Below are 22253 nucleotides of genomic sequence, written 5' to 3'. Positions count from 1 at the left end.
CCCCCCCACAACCCATAATGATGGTATGTGCCCCCCCTCCCCACAACCCATAATGATGGTATGTGCCCCCCCCCCCCCCCCCCCCCCCCTCCCCACAACCCATAATGATGGTATGTGCCCCCCCCCCCCCCCTCCCCACAACCCATAATGATGGTATGTGCCCGCCCCCCCCCCCCCCCCCCCCCCCCAAAACCCATAATAAAACCATTAAATGCGGTTTATTGAATATCAGATCTCTTGTGTCGAAGTCTCTGTTAATCAATGACCTGATTACTGATCATCATATTGATCTATTCTGTCTTAAGGAAACCTGCTGCAGCAGGAGGATCATGTTAGTATTAATGAATCGACTCCACCAGATTGTCTAAATGTTCATGTTCCCAGAACTACAGGTCGAGGAGGAGGTGTGGCAGCTATCTTTAAATCAGAACTATTGATTAGTCCTAAATAGTTCCAATAGCGTTGAACACCTGACTCTTAGTCTATCCCACCCAAGATGGAAATGAGAGAAGCCACTTCTCCTAGTAGTAGTCTACCGTCCCACCTGGATCTTCCTCACAGTTCCTAACTGACTTCTCAGACCTCTTATCAGACTTAGTGCTGAATACTGATAAAGTTATTGTTCTGGGGGATTTTAACATTCATCTTGATGATGAACATGACAGTTTAAACATTGCCTTTAACTCTATATTAAGTTCAATTGGATTTTCCCAAAATGTCCACAGACCGACTCATTCTCATCGTCACACTCTGGATCTTCTTCTGACATGTGGCATCAAAAGTGATCAACTAACAGTTTTTCCTCATAACCCTGTTCTGATCATATTTAATAATTTTACTTCACTTGACTACACAAGGGCTGAGAAGAAAACTCATTACAGTCGATGTTTGTCAGATAGTGTTGTTAACAAATATAAGAAGTCTATTTCAGCAGTATTTCCTCCAACACCATGTGTTAACCTGACAGGAAACACCCATCCGAGCTTTACTCCAACACAGGTCCATGAATGTGTTGCTAGAATGACAGCTTTAATGCGTATAACACTAGATAATGTTGCTCCTCTAAAGAAGAAGAGAACCAGTCAGAAGAAGCGGGCCGGTGGTTTAATTCCCAGTTTCAAGCTTTAAAACCGACATCAGGACGTTTGGAAAGAAAATGGCGTTCATCTGGCTTAGAAGAGTGTCGCATAGTCTGGAAAGAAAGTTTAATAGTGTATAAAAAGCCTTGCATGTGGCTAGAACAGCTTATTATTCATCATTGATAGAGGAGAAGAAGAACAACCCCAGGTTTCTCTTCAGCACTGGAACCAGACCGACTAAGAGCCATAGTGCCGTTGAGCCATCTATTCCTTTCAACCTCAGCTGTGACGACTTTATGAGTTTCTTTGTAAACAAAATAGTTTCTATCAGGAAGGAAATCAGCAATAACCTTAACAATAATATATGTAATAACCTACTAATGTTATTTCATCTGCAGCAGCCTTAGAGACGTCTTTAGAAGCTGATTGTCATTTGGACCGTTTCTTGCCTGTACAGCTCTCCGAGTTAACCAACATAATAGCTTCATCTAAACCTTCAGCCTGTGTTTTAGACCCCATCCCAACCAGATTATTCAAGGAAATATGTTTCCGAATCAATACATCTGTACTGGACCTGATCAATACATCTCTATTAATAGGATATGTACCTCAATATGTTAAGACTGTAATCAAACCGTTGCTTAAAAAACCAACTCTGGATCCAGGAGTTTTAGCTAATTATAGACCAATATCTAATCTCCCCTTCTGGTCTAAAATTCTGGAGAAAACAGTTTCAACCCAACTATGTTCCTATCTGAGCAGAAACAATCTGAAGAGTTCCAGTCAGGATTTAGAGCTCATCATAGCACAGAGACAGCACTGGTGAAAGTCTAATGATCTTCTCATGGCCTCAGATAAAGGACTTCTGTCTGGACTCATTCTTTTAGATCTCAGTTCTGCATTCGACACCATTGATCACAATATTCTGCTACAGAGGCTGGAACATGTTATTGGGATTAAAGGGACCGCATTAGACTGGTTCCAGTCAGATTTATCTGATAGATTTCAGTTTGTAAATGTAAATGATGAGTCTTCCTCGCACACCAGGGTAAGTCATGGAGTTCCTCAGGGTTCTGTACTTGGACCAATACTTTTCACATTATACATGCTTCCCTTAGGAAATATCATCAGGCAGCATGGTATAAATGTTCATTGCTATGCGGATGACACTCAGATCTACCTTTCCATGAAACCAGATGAAACCAATCAGTTTCTTAGATTACAAAGATGTCTTACAGACATCAAGACCTGGATGACTCTGAATTTTCTCCTTTTAAACTCAGACAAGACAGAGGTCGTTATCTTCAAGCCTGAAAAACTAAGAACTAAATTATCCAGTTATGTAATTAATCTGGATGGCATTAATTTGGCCTCCAGTTCCACTGTGAGGAATCTTGGAGTCATTATTGACCAGGACTTGTCTTTTAGCTCACATGTAAAACAGGTTTCTAGAACCGCCTTCTTCCACCTGCGTAATATTGCATAAATTAGGAGCATCTTGTCTCAGAAAGATGCAGAAAAATGAGTCCATGCCTTTATTACTTCCAGACTGGATTACTGCAATTCCTTATTTATGGGTTGTCCCAAATATGCCCTGAAAAGTCTCCATCTGATCCAAAATGCTGCAGCGAGGGTTCTGATGAGGACTAGCAGGAGAGATCATATTTCACCAGTTTTAGCCTCTCTACACTGGCTCCCTGTTAAATCCAGGATAAAGTTTAAAATTCTTCTCCTCACATATAAAGCTCTCCATGACCAAGCTCCATTGGACATAAAAGATCTTATAGTTCCATATATTCCAAATAGAGCACTTGGCTCTCAGACTGCAGGTTTACTGGTGGTTCCCAGAGTCTCTAAGAGTACTATGGGAGGAAGGGCCTTTAGCCATCAGGCTCCTCTCTGATGGAACCAGCTCCCACCGTGGGTTCAGGAGGCAGAATCCCTCCACACCTTTAAGATGGAGCTGAAAACCTTCCTTTTCCATGATTCTTATAGTTTTGTGTAGTTAGTTAAAAACTTTTTCCTTCCCACTGTCGCCTCGTGCAGCTCAGGATAGAGGATTGGATCCAAGTCATGACTCGATGCAATCAGTTGATTTCTATTATAGGACATGTATGAATTGGCCTGAAATGATGTGGATGTAAACCTGTGACAACATGGTGGTGAAGTGGCACTATACAAATAAAACTGAATTGAATTAATACTGTAGTATTGCAAAAGTGTAGTTTAGCACTATTACTGTAATACTGTAACAAAAAAAAACAACAAAAAAAAAGACGAAAAAACATTGTGGTACCAGTACTGTAGGATTCTAGTACTGCTGTGTTCTGCTGAGCAAATTTTCTCTGCCAAGGGAAGCTTTATAGATATAATGATCCCCTTGACTTTCTGAATTTTTATTTTATTTCTATATTTATTTTGTATTGTTGTTTGAATTGTAGAGTTTGTACTGCTGGACCAGAGAGGACAAGTGAAAGAGATAAAGGGAGAGAAAAGGGAGAGGGAACAAACTAAAAAATAACCCAAAAACAAAAAGAAAGAAAACAACCAACAGATGTATACATACACACATACAGGCACACACATACATACACACACATACATACACACACATACAGGCACACACATACATATACACACATACATACACACACATACATATACACACATACATACACACACATACATATACACACATACATACACACACATACATACACACACACACACATATATATATATATATATATATATATATATATATACACACACATATATATACATATGTACACATACACATATACACAAACACCTCTATGCACACACACACATACATACGTACAAACATATACGCACTTGCCAGTATTAACACATATACATACACATACAAGCCAACTTTAGATGATAGTAACTAAACTATGAATGTAAAAAGTTAAATATAAATGAGAAACAAAGAGAAATGAGAAAACCAGCTGCTGTTAGTGAATAAACCTGCAGACGACTCGGTGACTGTGTCACATGCAGAACATGCAGAGTGGAACGTGTTCAGAGAAGATCATGCCAGTGTGACCCCTCCCACACAAAGGCAAGAGGCACGCCAGGAGGACCCCCGAGACCCAGACCATCGGCAGCCATCCCCAGGCGCAGCCCCCAACCGCCCCCCCCCCGGAGCCAGCCATGCACCGACCCAGGAGGAGGCAGAGGGGGGTCCCAGCCAGAGACCCCCGCAGTCAGGGGGAACAGGCCCCAGCAGGCCCGGACCAGCGAGGACCGGCCCCGCCGGGCACCGGCCCCCCAGGGAGACAGAGCGCGGGCCCCCCACCCCCGCAGGCAGAGGGCCCAGCCCACACCGACGGAGGGCCGGGATCCCCAGGCCGCACCCCGAGCACCAAGACCCCCACCATGCACGCACACACACACACACACGCACACACATACGCACACACATGTGCACACACACACACACACGCACACACATGTGCACACACACACACACACACACACACACACGCACACATGCACCCACCCACCTACCCCCACCCACACGGATCCACACTTCCTCCTTAAACACACCCTATACACCCATTCTCTGACACACGCTCAAACTCACACTCTCCTACCCCCGTTCTTTATACACACACACCCCCTCACACACACATCCCTGCTCCCTCTATAATCACCCATTCTTCCATACACACACACCCCACTCTACACACACACCTCCCTACACCCCTCTATCCACATTCACACTCCTCATTGTACACCCACCCCATCACTTCCCTGTACCACCAACATAACCCCACATACACACCCCCACCCATCTGCATACACCCCCCCTTCCTCCTATCCCAGCGGCCATCCACTTTCCTAAATTCTTACACCCTGACCCCCCCACCCCCCCTCTACCCTAACATTCAGTCACCACTTCATCCATTGGCTCATGCACGCCCTCACCTTTCTTTCCCAACGTGTCCCCTGTGAGATACCCCCGGGGGAGCAGGGGATAGGGGGGCCCCGATCAGGGCCCCACAACTACCCCCCACCCCTGTCAACGCCCCCCCACCACTCCACACATGCAGCCGATCCAGCACCACCCAGGGCCAGCAGCAGTCCCACCCCCGCCAGGCCAGCCCAGACCCAGGCCCCCTGAACAGCACCACTCCCCCGCCCAAACCCCCCGACAAATTCAAAAATTGGGAAGAAGTAACCACATCATGTTGGGAGCGGGACCACCAAAGCAGCCCCGCCCACCGCACACTGCATGGCCCGCCCCCCAAAGTATGTCCATGTGTTGTCAGTGTGTGTTTTTTGTGTTATGTTGACTAAGTGTAATTAAAACTGGGAGGTGAACCGATGCTGGGTGCAGCGATGGAGACCACCTTGATGGCCTCTCTCACCATCCAGATCAACGTGTCCACCTCCCAACGCCCTGCCTGTGTGCTGGAAGAAGGGAAGGAGGGGGGTCCGGGGATTTAGGTCCCGAGGGAAGCGCCCCTCCCTCAAGAAGATGAGCCACCTGCGGCACGAGGCACGTCCCCCATTCCCGGGGCCCCCGAAGGCCAGGACAGGCCAAGGGCAGCTGCCCCAACAACCAGGGCCCTCAGCAACACCAATAAAGGAGCCGCCACCGGCCCCAGAAGGCCCCAACGAACCACATGCAGAAGTAGGGGGGGGGCAAAGAAGAGGAGGGGCGGGAGAAGGAGAGACAGACCAAGGGCCCACCGCCCCCACACCCCTAGGAGACGCCCCCACCCAGAGACACGTTGCATTCCCTCCTCCTTTACACACCAACACATTCACACCCCCTCACCATCAGCCTGGTATACACACACATCTACACACACACACACACACACACCTACAGACCCACACACACACCTACAGACCCACACATACATCTATACACATACACACCCATTCTAACAGATACACGGCCAAAAGATTAGTCCACCTCCTACATCCCACTTCCCCCCCCCCCCCCCCCAACACCACCACCACCACAAAACACCCCTTCTCATTCTACCTACCCTAGAACAAACCACCACAACTCCCCACTTCTCTCACTGAAGTCCTCCCCCCTTCCTAATCATGACCCTTCACCCCCCTATACACCTACATACACATGCACCCCCCCCCACTCCCCCCTACACACGGACCACTACCCCCCATACACATGCATCTCAACACTCCTCTATATACACACCCCTACCTCCCATGCATTTAACACCAGATTATCCACACACAAGCCCTTACCCCCTCCCACACACACACACACACACACACACACACACACCACCCACTCCCTCATTCACAACCCCAACCCCCCACACAATCATGTACTATCACACGCCCCAAAACCTCCACCCCCACACCTACATGCCCTAACACACTCCCCCTTACACACAACCCTACCCCCCCACAAACTCATGCTCCACTACACTCCCCATAAACCCCCCACATATAAACCACCACACACCTCCTACACCCCACACACTCATGTACTATCACAGTCCCCTAAACCTCCACCCCAACACCCCTCACACACTCCCCCATACACACACCCCTCACCCCCTATACCTTCATGTACCGCTACAATCCTCTATACACACCCCGCATATACACCCCCGCACTCCCTCATACGTACACCCCCACACATACATGCCTCAACACACTCCCACATACACGCACCCCTACCCCCCATACATTCATGTACCACTACACTCCTCCATACACACCCCATATATACACAGGCACCCCCCCATCCTCAACTATCTTGGGCCCGGGTCCCTCTGCCGGGCACCAGGGCACGGACCCGCCCCCACTGCAGCGGCAGGTCCAGGTCAGCCCAACCCCCCCACGGCAGAGAAGCAGGGGACAGCCCCGGGCACCGGAGCCCAGGACCCGCACCCGGCCCACCCCACAGCGGCACGGCCACCCGTCACGGAGCCAATACCTGCCGATCCAGCCCCCGCCAGCGACCTCGCCCCACCGCCAAAAGGCAACTCCAACCATTGATCAACCCACGGCCTCCCGCCAGGTCTGGAAACCTAGCCCCCCCAGTAATGAAGCAGCCAAGATCCCCGTCCAGGGGTCCACCCCAGACCCACAGCCACCTGAGGCACCCAGCCACTCCCCAGCCCCGAGCGGGATGAGGTCACACCCCCCCCCCCCCCTACACTAAGTGATGGAGCTGATCACAGGAGACCAGAGAGAGTGAAATCCAACTGACTGATCCTTTGAGGAGGCAGACATCATTTCCATGCTGATGTAATCTAATAACAGATTTCTAAACTGCTGGATACACAGATTCTGTTTGCTTTTCCAGTTCACAAGGATAGTTTTCTTTGCAATGCACAGGCTGCTGAGGATTGGTTTTGCTAAATTAAACCCTGTTATTTTCACCTAAGTGACTCAATAGGCCCAGTTTGGGGTTTGCAGGGATATTACATTTAAACCAGTCTGACAGATCTTTACATACCTGGAGCCAGAATCTCTGGACAGGTGGACAAGACCATAAGGCATGGTAGTAGCTGTCAATCATGTTGTCAGTACAGTGTGAACAGATATGTGAGTGTAACAGACCCATCTTGAACATCCTGTGTCCCGTATAATGAGTTCTGTGTAGAATTTTGAATTGTATTAATTGCATGCTTGAATTCTTAGTCATTTTGAGCAGATTTGTGACCATTCATTTTGATTGAAGTTACTGGATAAGTCTGCTTCCCATTTAGAAGTTGGGAGAGAGATGGAATCTTCTAGCTTCAATAGTAATCTGTATATTTTGGATAGTAGCTTCGGGGCCTTAAGATTTAAGAATTCTGCAACCCTTATAGGTAACTGTAAGTTTAGTTGATCAGTGGTGTATTTCTTACTTATAATAGATTTAAGTTGGTGGTATTCTAAGAATTTGGTGCTGCTGAATTCATACCGTGAAGAAATTGCATCAAATGGCAGAAAGTTTCCATTTTCTACTATATGTTCTAACTGCTTTACTCCTTTATTCTTCCACCGAGGGAAGTTTATCATCTTTCTGTTTTGCAGGATGTCAGGATTGTTCCAGATGGGTGTGAGCTTACATGGAATAAGCGCAGACTTGGTTACTTTCAGGAATTCCCACCAAGCCGTTAAACTGGAGCTGATGTTAATGCTTTTGAAACACTTATATGACTTGACAGTTGAGCTGATGAATGGTAAATCAGAGATGACTAAATCCTCACACAATGCTTGCTCAACATCCAGCCATGGCTCATCCAAAGAACTTGGATTAAGCCACTTGGAGATGCATTGCAGCCTGTTACATAAGAAATATTGATTAAAATTTGGCAGGTCCAACCCACCTCTGTCTTTGGTCTGTTGTAAAGTTTTTAGACTAATGCGGGATGGCTTGTTTTTCCAGAGAAATCTGGATATGTGGGAGTCTAGTGATTTAAACCAAGTGGAGGATGGTCTGATGGGAACCATTTTGGTAAAACCATCATTTTAACAGTGGAAACCCTCCCCATAAGTGATATGGGCAAGCGGTTCCACCTTGAGAGGTCATCCTCTACTGTTTTTATTAGCTGATCATGATTTAACTTTATTAGTTCGGTTAGTCTGGGAGAGATTATTATACCTAAATAACTAATATTTCCTGACTGTATAGTGGTGTTAGATATGTTTTTAAAGTCACAGTTAATGGGCATTGCTGTAGTCTTGTGAGTTGTGAGTTGTGAGTTTGTGAGTTGTGAAGGAAAAGTAAAACATCATCTGCGTAAAGACTAATTTTATGTTCAATATTTTTAGCTTGAATTCCTTTGATTTCTGGGTTTTGTCTTATGGCAGCTGCCAGGGGTTCGATAAAAATGGCAAAGAGTGATGGAGAAAGTGGGCAGCCCTGTCTGGTGCCTCTCTGGAAGCAGAAGTTTGGAGAAGTTTTGTCATTAGTCTTCACACATGCATTTGGGTTGTTGTATAATATTTTTATCCAGTCAATAAATGATGACCCAAACCCAAATTCTTTTAAAGTTGCAAATAAAAGTTTCCAGTTTACACGGTCAAATGCTTTTTCTGCATCTAAAGAAATAACTGTGGACCTCAGATTGTGTAGAGTTGAATAATCTATTATGTTAATTAATCTGCGCATGTTAGTGTAGGAATGTCTACCTTTTATAAAGCCTGTTTGATCAGCGTGAATAATGGAAGGGGTTATTTTCTCTATCCTTCTGGCTAGAGCTTTGCTGATTATTTTGAGATCTACGTTTATTAATGAAATTGGACGATAACTGGATGGGAGTGTAGGGTCCTTTCCTGGTTTTAATAGGACTGAAATATTCGCCAAGTTCATATTGGAGGGTATTTTTTGCTTTTCCTTTATTTCTAATACCATGCAGTAAAAGGTTGGAGCCAGTGTGGTCCAGAATTCTTTGTAGAATTCAGCTGGATAACCATCTGGACCCGGTGCTTTATTATTTGGCATACGGTGGAGAGCTTCATGGAGCTCATGAACTGAAATAGGTGAATCTAGAGCCATTTTATTTTCCTGATTTATTTTAGGAAGATTGATGCTGCTAAGAAATTAGTTAATATTCTCATCTGTTGGATTTATTTGTGATGAATATAATGCTTTGTAAAATTCTTTGAAAGTATTGTTTATCATGTCAGGATCATGGCTGATATTTCCTTCTGAATCTTTTATAGAGGAAATTGTTGTTTTCTCCTTATTTGCCTTTAGTTGGTTAGCCAGGAACTTTCCAGATTTCTTACCATGTTCAAAATTGTCCAATCGAAGTCTTTGCACCATGAATTGTGTTCTTTTATCTATTATTTCATTAAGTTCTAATTTGGCTTTTCTAATACCATTCAGTGTGTGTTCTTCTGGGGAGACATGGTAAGCTTCCTCTAGTGATTTAATTCTGTGTTCTAATCCTGATGTTCTCAAAGTTTCCTTCTTTTTCTTATGGGAAGAGAAGGATATTATTTTCCCTCTCATTACTGCTTTTCCTGCTTCCCACAGAACACACGCTGAAGTTTCTGGTCTGTTATTGTTTTCTAGATATGAGGACCATTCTCTTTTAAAGTAACTGATAAACTCAGAATCTGTAAGTAATGATGTATTAAATCTCCAGTTTCTAGTGGCTGGCTTACAGTTTTTACTTCTAAGGGTTAATGATACAGGTGCATGATCACTGATGATTATGGGATGGATCTTTATCTCTGATATGTCACTCATGAGTGAAGTGCTGATTAGGAAGTAGTCTAGTCTAGAATAGGTATGGTGAACTGCAGAGAAGAAAGTGTATTCTCTCTGTGTCGGGTGATGAGAACGCCATGCATCGCAAAGACCAAAATCCTTCATGTACTGTTTTACCGTTTCAGCTGATTTCCAACCTCGATGCTTCCCTGATGAACTGTATTTGTCAAGAATAACATTTAAGTCCCCTGCTACAATGATTGTGTTATCTAAGTGATCATAGAGCGAAGTAAAGAGGGAGTGAAAAAAGGAGGAGTCATCAACATTTGGGCCATAAACATTTGCAATAGTTAACTTAACATTTTGAATAGATAATGTAACTATTAAAAATCTGCCTTCTGGATCTGTGATTGTTTGATCAATGTCAAATTTTAACCTTTTATTAATAAGAGTGGCTGCTCCTCTTTGTCTGGAATTATAGCAAGCTGAGTAAACATGTGGAAACGTTGAAAGATTTATTGTTGAATTAGATAAATGAGTCTCCTGCAGGAGAACGATGTCTGCCTTCATTTCATGCATCCGATTAAGAATTTTTAACCTCTTTTCTCTTGTACCAGCTCCACGCACATTCCAGAAGACAAACCTCAGTGTATCCATAAACCAGCAGAGATGGAGGTTATGTGCATATTACCACAGCGTGTGTCTGTGTGTAACCCGCTGCTTGTGCGCCTGTCAGCTGTGTGCGGTACCTGGATCTGCGCGTTAAGTGTCTCTATGTGTGCTTTCCTCATACTGAACTGTGTGTGTATGTGTGAATCATGCATAATGTTGTGTCCGATGTTTAATCTTGTGCGTGCGCCATGAAACAAATAGAGAAGTAGGTGACATTACTGATAAAAGTGAAAGGGTTCAAACAAAGAAAAGTGAGAAGAGAAAAAAGTGACCGTGCCAAAGGAAGAAAATAATGTAAAAGAAACATCCGTGACGAGAACGGTGTAGCAGAGACGGGTGGAGAAAATACTGATAATTATTTTGAAACCACAGTATTACAAATATGGCATAACTTATTTAAGATTTAAGATTATTAAGGAACATACCAACAAGTCAGTAGAGCCACGGAGTGATGTTTGGGTCGCGGTACAACTGTCCATTGATAAATAATTTATCCACGGCGATGACAGCGCGAGCTCCTTCGGCGATGGATTTCCTCCTGATGGGGAACAGGACTCTCCGCCGATCCAGGATCTCTCTTGGAAACTGGTCATTAACTGCATAATGGAGGTCCTGAAGTTCACGACCCTGACTCTTCACCTGCTCCTTTTGTTTGTAGTTAACAAACTTGGCTACGATGGGCCGTGGCCGGCCGGCTCCGGGTTTCCTTCCGCCCAGACGGTGAACTCGGTGAAAGGCGATGTTCCCCACCGTTTCTTCCGGGAGCTTTAGATGAGTCTGGATGAAGTTTTTAACCGTGGTTTCGGGGTCTTCATCTGCTTGTTCTGGAATCCCTGCAAACACCAAGTTGTCCCTCATGCTTCTGGCTTGCAGATCCAGCACCGCTTCCTTCATCTTCTTGTTCTCCTCGGAGACTCTGGTCAATCCCTCGGTGAGGGATTTAACCGACTCTCTGAGGACCGCGTTTTCTGTGGCCAGTGTTTCCACTTGCTTCTGGCTGAATTCCAGTGATTCCCGCAAGGCCTGAAACTCTTTGTGGAGAATCTCCACCAGGCTCAGGCGCGCATCGAAACTACTGAGCTTTTTATCGATAGAAATAAGAACATCGGTTGTGTCGTTCCCTGGCGACGAAATGTCTCCGGATGAATCCTCATTCCGCTGTCTTTTAGCCTGAGATGATGCGGCTGGGGTCGATGTTTGCTTTGGCTTCCCCATGACAACTCTGTCGAAACACTGATCTATGAAGTCCGTCAGGCTGGCCAAATCTTCCTCGTTGTGCTCCAGAATGCACCTTAAAGAGACACTATTTACCTACTTAGGAGAATGTTCAAATTAATTTCAGATTAATTTGGCAAAAGGCACACATTAATAAATGAATGAATGAATAGTTTACGTTTGCCTAGTGGGACTCCGCCGTCTCAACCTCACTACTTGCCTACAGCATTACGTCACAAAAAAAAAGTAATACTGTAGTAATGTAATACTGTATGACTGTAATACTGTATGACTGTAATACTGTAGTAATGTAATACTGCAGTAATGTAATACTGTATGACTGTAATACTGTAGTAATGTAATACTGCAGTAATGTAATACTGTATGACTGTAATACTGTAGTAAAGTAATATTTTAGTAATGTAATAATGTATGACTATAATACTGTGGTAATATAATACTGTATGACTGTAATACTGTAGTAATGTAATACTGTAGTAATGTAATACTGTATGACTGTAATACTGTAGTAAAGTAATATTGTAGTAATGTAATGTATGACTGTAATACTGTGGTGATATAATACGGTATGACTGTAATACTGTAGTAATGTAATACTGTATGACTGTAATACTGTAGTAATATATCACTGTATGACTGTAATACTGTAGTAATATATTACTGTATAACTGTAATACTGTTGTTATGTAATACTGTTGTAATGTAATACTGTAGTAATGTAATACTGTATGACTGTAATACTGTAGTAATGTAATACTGTATGACTGTAATACTGTAGTAATGTAATACTGTTGTAATGTAATACTGTATGACTGTAATACTGTATGACTGGAATACTGTAGTAATGTAATACTGTATGACTGTAATACTGTTGTAATGTAATACTGTATGACTGTAATACTGTAGTAATGTAATACTGTAGTTATGTAATACTGTATGATTGTAATACTGTAGTAATGTAATACTGTATGACTGTAATACTGTAGTAATGTAATACTGTATGACTGTAATACTGTAGTAATGTAATACAGTAGTAATGTAATACTGTATGATTGTAATACTGTAGTAATATATTACTGTATAACTGTAATACTGTGGTTATGTAATACTGTAGTAATGTAATACTGTGGTAATGTAATACTGTAAGACTGTAATACTGTAGTAATGTAATACTTTAGTAATGTAATTTTGTAGTAATGTAATACTGTATGACTGTAATACTGTAGTATTGTAATACTGTATGACTAATACTGTAGTAATGTAATACTGTATGACTAATACTGTAGTAATGTAATACTGTGGTAATGTAATACTGTATGACTGTAATATTGTAGTAATGTAATACTGTAGTAATGTAATACTGTATGACTGTAATACTGTAGTAATGTAATACTGTATGACTGTAATACTGTAGTAATGTAATACTGTAGTAATGTAATACTGTATGACTGTAATACTGTAGTAATGTAATACTGTATGACTGTAATACTGTAGTAATATAATACTGTATGACTGTAATACTGTAGTAATGTAATACTGTAGTAATGTAATACTGTCTGACTGTAATACTGTAGTAATGTAATACTGTATGACTGTAATACTGTAGTAATATATTAATGTATGACTGTAATACTGTAGTAATATATTACTGTATAACTGTAATACTGTAGTAATGTAATACTGTTGTAATGTAATACTGTAGTAATGTAATACTGTATGCCTGTAATACTGTAGTAATGTAATACTGTATGACTGTAATACTGTAGTAATGTAATACTGTTGTAATGTAATACTGTATGACTAATACTTTATGACTGTAATACTGTGGTAATCTAATACTGTATGACTGTAATACTGTAGTAATGTAATACTGTATGACTGTAATACTGTTGTAATGTAATACTGTATGACTGTAATACTGTAGTAATGTAATACTGTAGTAATGTAATACTGTATGATTGTAATACTGTAGTAATGTAATACTGTATGACTGTAATACTGTAGTAATGTAATACTGTATGATTGTAATACTGTAGTAATATATTATTGTATGACTGTAATACTGTAGTAATGTAATACTGTATGACTGTAATACTGTAGTTATGTAATACTGTAGTAATGTAACACTGTATGATTGTAATGCTGTAGTAATATATTACTGTATGACTGTAATACTGTAGTAATATATTACTGTATAACTGTAATACTGTGGTTATTTAATACTGTAGTAATGTAATACTGTGGTAATGTAATACTGTATGACTGTAATACTGTAGTAATGTGATACTTTAGTAATGTAATATTGTAGTAATGTAATACTGTATGACTGTAATACTGTAGTAATGTAATACTGTATGACTGTAATACTGTTGTAATGTAATACTGTATGACTGTAATACTGTAGTAATGTAATACTGTTGTAATATAATACTGTGTGACTTTAATACTGTAGTAATGTAATACTGTATGACTGCAATACTATGGTAATGTAATACTGTATGACTGTAATACTGTAGTAATGTAATATGGTATGACTGTAACACTGTAGTAATGTAATACTGTATGACTGTAATACTGTAGTAATGTAATACGGTATGACTGTAATACTGTAGTAATGTAATACTGTATGACTGTAATACTGTAGTAATGTAATACTGTAGTAATGTAATAATGTATGACTGTAATACTGTGGTAATGTAATACTTTAGTAATGTAATACAGTAGTAATATATTACTGTATGACTGTAATACTGTAGTAATGTAATACTGTATGACTGTAATACTGTAGTAATATATTACTGTATAACTGTAATACTGTGGTTATGTAATACTGTAGTAATGTAATACTGTGGTAATGTAATACTGTAAGACTGTAATACTGTAGTAATGTAATACTTTAGTAATGTAATTTTGTAGTAATGTAATACTGTATGACTGTAATACTGTAGTAATGTAATACTGTATGACTAATACTGTAGTAATGTAATACTGTATGACTAATACTGTAGTAATGTAATACTGTGGTAATGTAATACTGTATGACTGTAATATTGTAGTAATGTAATACTGTAGTAATGTAATACTGTATGACTGTAATACTGTAGTAATGTAATACTGTATGACTGTAACACTGTAGTAATGTAATACTGTAGTAATGTAATACTGTATGACTGTAATACTGTAGTAATGTAATACTGTATGACTGTAATACTGTAGTAATATAATACTGTATGACTGTAATACTGTAGTAATGTAATACTGTCTGACTGTAATACTGTAGTAATGTAATACTGTATGACTGTAATACTGTAGTAATATATTAATGTATGACTGTAATACTGTAGTAATATATTACTGTATAACTGTAATACTGTAGTAATGTAATACTGTTGTAATGTAATACTGTAGTAATGTAATACTGTATGCCTGTAATACTGTAGTAATGTAATACTGTATGACTGTAATACTGTAGTAATGTAATACTGTTGTAATGTAATACTGTATGACTAATACTTTATGACTGTAATACTGTGGTAATCTAATACTGTATGACTGTAATTCTGTAGTAATGTAATACTGTATGACTGTAATACTGTTGTAATGTAATACTGTATGACTGTAATACTGTAGTAATGTAATACTGTAGTAATGTAATACTGTATGATTGTAATACTGTAGTAATGTAATACTGTATGACTGTAATACTGTAGTAATGTAATACTGTATGATTGTAATACTGTAGTAATATATTATTGTATGACTGTAATACTGTAGTAATGTAATACTGTATGACTGTAATACTGTAGTTATGTAATACTGTAGTAATGTAACACTGTATGATTGTAATGCTGTAGTAATATATTACTGTATGACTGTAATACTGTAGTAATATATTACTGTATAACTGTAATACTGTGGTTATTTAATACTGTAGTAATGTAATACTGTATGACTGCAATACTATGGTAATGTAATACTGTATGACTGTAATACTGTAGTAATGTAATATGGTATGACTGTAACACTGTAGTAATGTAATACTGTATGACTGTAATACTGTAGTAATGTAATACGGTATGACTGTAATACTGTAGTAATGTAATACTGTATGACTGTAATACTGTAGTAATGTAATACTGTAGTAATGTAATAATGTATGACTGTAATACTGTGGTAATGTAATACTTTAGTAATGTAATACAGTAGTAATATATTACTGTATGACTGTAATACTGTAGTAATGTAATACTGTATGACTGTAATACTGTAGTAATATATTACTGTATAACTGTAATACTGTGGTTATGTAATACTGTAGTAATGTAATACTGTGGTAATGTAATACTGTAAGACTGTAATACTGTAGTAATGTAATACTTTAGTAATGTAATTTTGTAGTAATGTAATACTGTATGACTGTAATACTGTAGTAATGTAATACTGTATGACTAATACTGTAGTAATGTAATACTGTATGACTAATACTGTAGTAATGTAATACTGTGGTAATGTAATACTGTATGACTGTAATATTGTAGTAATGTAATACTGTAGTAATGTAATACTGTATGACTGTAATACTGTAGTAATGTAATACTGTATGACTGTAACACTGTAGTAATGTAATACTGTAGTAATGTAATACTGTATGACTGTAATACTGTAGTAATGTAATACTGTATGACTGTAATACTGTAGTAATATAATACTGTATGACTGTAATACTGTAGTAATGTAATACTGTCTGACTGTAATACTGTAGTAATGTAATACTGTATGACTGTAATACTGTAGTAATATATTAATGTATGACTGTAATACTGTAGTAATATATTACTGTATAACTGTAATACTGTAGTAATGTAATACTGTTGTAATGTAATACTGTAGTAATGTAATACTGTATGCCTGTAATACTGTAGTAATGTAATACTGTATGACTGTAATACTGTAGTAATGTAATACTGTTGTAATGTAATACTGTATGACTAATACTTTATGACTGTAATACTGTGGTAATCTAATACTGTATGACTGTAATTCTGTAGTAATGTAATACTGTATGACTGTAATACTGTTGTAATGTAATACTGTATGACTGTAATACTGTAGTAATGTAATACTGTAGTAATGTAATACTGTATGATTGTAATACTGTAGTAATGTAATACTGTATGACTGTAATACTGTAGTAATGTAATACTGTATGATTGTAATACTGTAGTAATATATTATTGTATGACTGTAATACTGTAGTAATGTAATACTGTATGACTGTAATACTGTAGTTATGTAATACTGTAGTAATGTAACACTGTATGATTGTAATGCTGTAGTAATATATTACTGTATGACTGTAATACTGTAGTAATATATTACTGTATAACTGTAATACTGTGGTTATTTAATACTGTAGTAATGTAATACTGTGGTAATGTAATACTGTATGACTGTAATACTGTAGTAATGTGATACTTTAGTAATGTAATATTGTAGTAATGTAATACTGTATGACTGTAATACTGTAGTAATGTAATACTGTATGACTGTAATACTGTTGTAATGTAATACTGTATGACTGTAATACTGTAGTAATGTAATACTGTTGTAATATAATACTGTGTGACTTTAATACTGTAGTAATGTAATACTGTATGACTGCAATACTATGGTAATGTAATACTGTATGACTGTAATACTGTAGTAATGTAATATGGTATGACTGTAACACTGTAGTAATGTAATACTGTATGACTGTAATACTGTAGTAATGTAATACGGTATGACTGTAATACTGTAGTAATGTAATACTGTATGACTGTAATACTGTAGTAATGTAATACAGTAGTAATATATTACTGTATGACTGTAATACTGTAGTAATGTAATACTGTATGACTGTAATACTGTAGTAATGTAATACTGTATGACTGCAATACTGTGGTAATGTAATACTGTATGACTGTAATACTGTAGTAATGTAATATGGTATGACTGTAACACTGTAATAATGTAATACTGGATGACTGTAATACTGTAGTAATGTAATACTGTATGACTGTAATACTGTAGTAATGTAATACTGTAGTAATGTAATACTGTATGACTGTAATACTGTAGTAATGTAATACTTTAGTAATGTAATACAGTAGTAATATATTACTGTATGACTGTAATACTGTAGTAATATATCACTGTATAACTGTAATACTGTGGTTATGTAATACTGTAGTAATGTAATACTGTATGACTGTAATACTGTAGTAATGTAATACTTTAGTAATGTAATACAGTAGTAATATATTACTGTATGACTGTAATACTGTAGTAATGTAATACTGTATGACTGTAATACTGTAGTAATGTAATACTTTAGTAATGTAATACAGTAGTAATATATTACTGTATGACTGTAATACTGTAGTAATGTAATACTGTATGACTGTAATACTGTAGTAATGTAATACTGTATGACTGCAATACTGTGGTAATGTAATACTGTATGACTGTAATACTGTAGTAATGTAATATGGTATGACTGTAACACTGTAGTAATGTAATACTGGATGACTGTAATACTGTAGTAATGTAATAATGTATGACTGTAATACTGTAGTAATGTAATACTGTATGACTGTAATACTGTAGCAATGTAATACTGTAGTAATGTAATACTGTATGACTGTAATACTGTAGTAATGTAATACTGTATGACTGTAATACTGTAGTAATATAATACTGTATGACTTTAATACTGTAGTAATGTAATACTGTATTAATATATTACTGTATAACTAATATTGTAGTAATATATTACTCTATAACTGTAATACTGTGGTTATGTAATACTGTATGCCTGTAATACTGTAGTAATGTAATACTGTATGACTGTAATACTGTTGTAATGTAATACTGTATGACTGTAATACTGTTGTAATGTAATACTGTATGACTGTAATACTGTAGTAATGTAATACTGTAGTAATGTAATACTGTATGATTGTAATACTGTAGTAATGTAATACTGTATGACTGTAATACTGTAGTAATGTAATACTGTATGATTGTAATACTGTAGTAATATATTATTGTATGACTGTAATACTGTAGTAATGTAATACTGTATGACTGTAATACTGTAGTTATGTAATACTGTAGTAATGTAACACTGTATGATTGTAATGCTGTAGTAATATATTACTGTATGACTGTAATACTGTAGTAATATATTACTGTATAACTGTAATACTGTGGTTATTTAATACTGTAGTAATGTAATACTGTGGTAATGTAATACTGTATGACTGTAATACTGTAGTAATGTGATACTTTAGTAATGTAATATTGTAGTAATGTAATACTGTATGACTGTAATACTGTAGTAATGTAATACTGTAGTAATGTAATACTGTATGACTAATACTGTAGTAATGTAATACTGTTGTAATGTAATACTGTATGACTGTAATACTGTAGTAATGTAATACTGTATGACTGTAATACTGTTGTAATGTAATACTGTATGACTGTAATACTGTAGTAATGTAATACTGTTGTAATATAATACTGTGTGACTTTAATACTGTAGTAATGTAATACTGTATGACTGCAATACTATGGTAATGTAATACTGTATGACTGTAATACTGTAGTAATGTAATATGGTATGACTGTAACACTGTAGTAATGTAATACTGTATGACTGTAATACTGTAGTAATGTAATACGGTATGACTGTAATACTGTAGTAATGTAATACTGTATGACTGTAATACTGTAGTAATGTAATACTGTAGTAATGTAATAATGTATGACTGTAATACTGTGGTAATGTAATACTTTAGTAATGTAATACAGTAGTAATATATTACTGTATGACTGTAATACTGTAGTGATGTAATACTGTATGACTGTAATACTGTAGTAATGTAATACTGTATGACTGCAATACTGTGGTAATGTAATACTGTATGACTGTAATACTGTAGTAATGTAATATGGTATGACTGTAACACTGTAATAATGTAATACTGGATGACTGTAATACTGTAGTAATGTAATACTGTATGACTGTAATACTGTAGTAATGTAATACTGTAGTAATGTAATAATGTATGACTGTAATACTGTGGTAATGTAATACTGTATGACTGTAATACTGTAGTAATGTAATATTGTAGTAATGTAATACTGTATGACTGTAATACTGTAGTAATGTAATACTTTAGTAATGTAATACAGTAGTAATATATTACTGTATGACTGTAATACTGTAGTAATATATCACTGTATAACTGTAATACTGTGGTTATGTAATACTGTAGTAATGTAATACTGTATGACTGTAATACTGTAGTAATGTAATACTGTGGTAATATAATACTGTATGACTGTAATACTGTAGTAATGTAATACTTTAGTAATGTAATACAGTAGTAATATATTACTGTATGACTGTAATACTGTAGTAATGTAATACTGTATGACTGTAATACTGTAGTAATGTAATACTGTATGACTGCAATACTGTGGTAATGTAATACTGTATGACTGTAATACTGTAGTAATGTAATATGGTATGACTGTAACACTGTAGTAATGTAATACTGGATGACTGTAATACTGTAGTAATGTAATACTGTATGACTGTAATACTGTAGTAATGTAATACTGTAGTAATGTAATAATGTATGACTGTAATACTGTGGTAATGTAATACTTTATGACTGTAATACTGTAGTAATGCAATACTGTAGTAATGTAATACTGTATGACTGTAATACTGTAGTAATGTAATACTTTAGTAATGTAATACAGTAGTAGTATTTTACTGTATGACTGTAATACTGTAGTAATATATTACTGTATAACTAATATTGTAGTAATATATTACTCTATAACTGTAATACTGTGGTTATGTAATACTGTAGTAATGTAATACTGTGGTAATGTAATACTGTATGACTGTAATACTGTAGTAATGTAATATTTTAGTAATGTAATATTGTAGTAATGTAATACTGTATGACTGTAATACTGTAGTAATGTAATACTTTAGTAATGTAATACTGTATGACTGTAATACTGTATGGCTAATACTGTAGTAATGTAATACTGTTGTGATGTAATAATGTATGACTGTAATACTGTGGTTATGTAATACTGTAGTAATGTAATACTGTGGTAATGTAATACTGTATGACTGTAATACTGTTGTAATGTAATACTGTATGACTGTAATACTGTGGTAATGTAATACTGTTATAATGTAATACTGTATGACTGTAATACTGTAGTAATGTAATACTGTATGACTGTAATACTGTGGTAATGTAATACTGTATGACTGTTATACTGTAGCAATGTAATATGGTATGACTGTAATACTGTAGTAATGTAATACTGTATGACTGTAATACTGTAGTAATATATTACTGTATGGCTGTAAGACTGTAGTAATATATTACTGTATAACTGTAATACTGTAGTAATGTAATACTGTAGTAATGTAATACTGTATGACTGTAATACTGTGGTAATGTAATACTGTATGACTGTAATATTGTAGTAATGTAATACTGTATGACTGTAATACTGTGTTAATGTAATACTGTTATAATGTAATACTGTATGACTGTAATACTGTGGTAATGTAATACTGTATGACTGTAATATTGTAGTAATGTAATACTGTATGCCTGTAATACTGTAGTAATGTAATACTGTATGACTGTAATACTATAGTAATGTAATACTGTTGTAATGTAATACTGTATGACTGTAATACTTTATGACTGTAATACTTTGGTAATGTAATACTTTAGTAATGTAATACTGTATGACTGTAATACTGTAGTAATGTAATATGGTATGACTGTAACACTGTAGTAATGTAATACTGTATGACTGTAATACTGTAGTAATGTAATACGGTATGACTGTAATACTGTAGTAATGTAATACTGTAGTAATGTAATACTGTATGACTGTAATACTGTAGTAATATAATACTGTAGTACTGTAATAATGTATGACTGTAATACTGTGGTAATGTAATACTGTATGACTGTAATACTGTATGACTGTAATACTGTATG

At 37.1% G+C, this 22253-nt stretch overlaps 1 protein-coding gene across 1 annotated transcript in view; it reads right to left on the bottom strand.

The window, feature by feature from the left end:
* pigm (phosphatidylinositol glycan anchor biosynthesis, class M) overlaps positions 1–12364 on the bottom strand; it is a gene marked incomplete at its 5' end in the record, with an annotated part of 68977 nt that extends 56613 nt beyond the window's left edge. The window contains 3 exons of the mRNA XM_079259573.1: positions 11419–11697; positions 11803–12211; positions 12360–12364. Of these exons, the coding sequence (XP_079115699.1) occupies positions 11419–11697; positions 11803–12211; positions 12360–12364 (693 nt within the window). The remainder of the gene's footprint in view (positions 1–11418; positions 11698–11802; positions 12212–12359) is intronic.
* Between the last annotated feature and the right edge of the window lie 9889 nt (positions 12365–22253).

The sequence above is a fragment of the Telmatherina bonti genome (genome assembly GCF_933228915.1).
Source record: "Telmatherina bonti genome assembly, chromosome: 20".
NCBI lineage: Eukaryota > Metazoa > Chordata > Actinopteri > Atheriniformes > Telmatherinidae > Telmatherina > Telmatherina bonti.
Note: the sequence above shows the minus strand (reverse complement) of the source record. Positions and strands in the feature narration are given on the sequence as shown.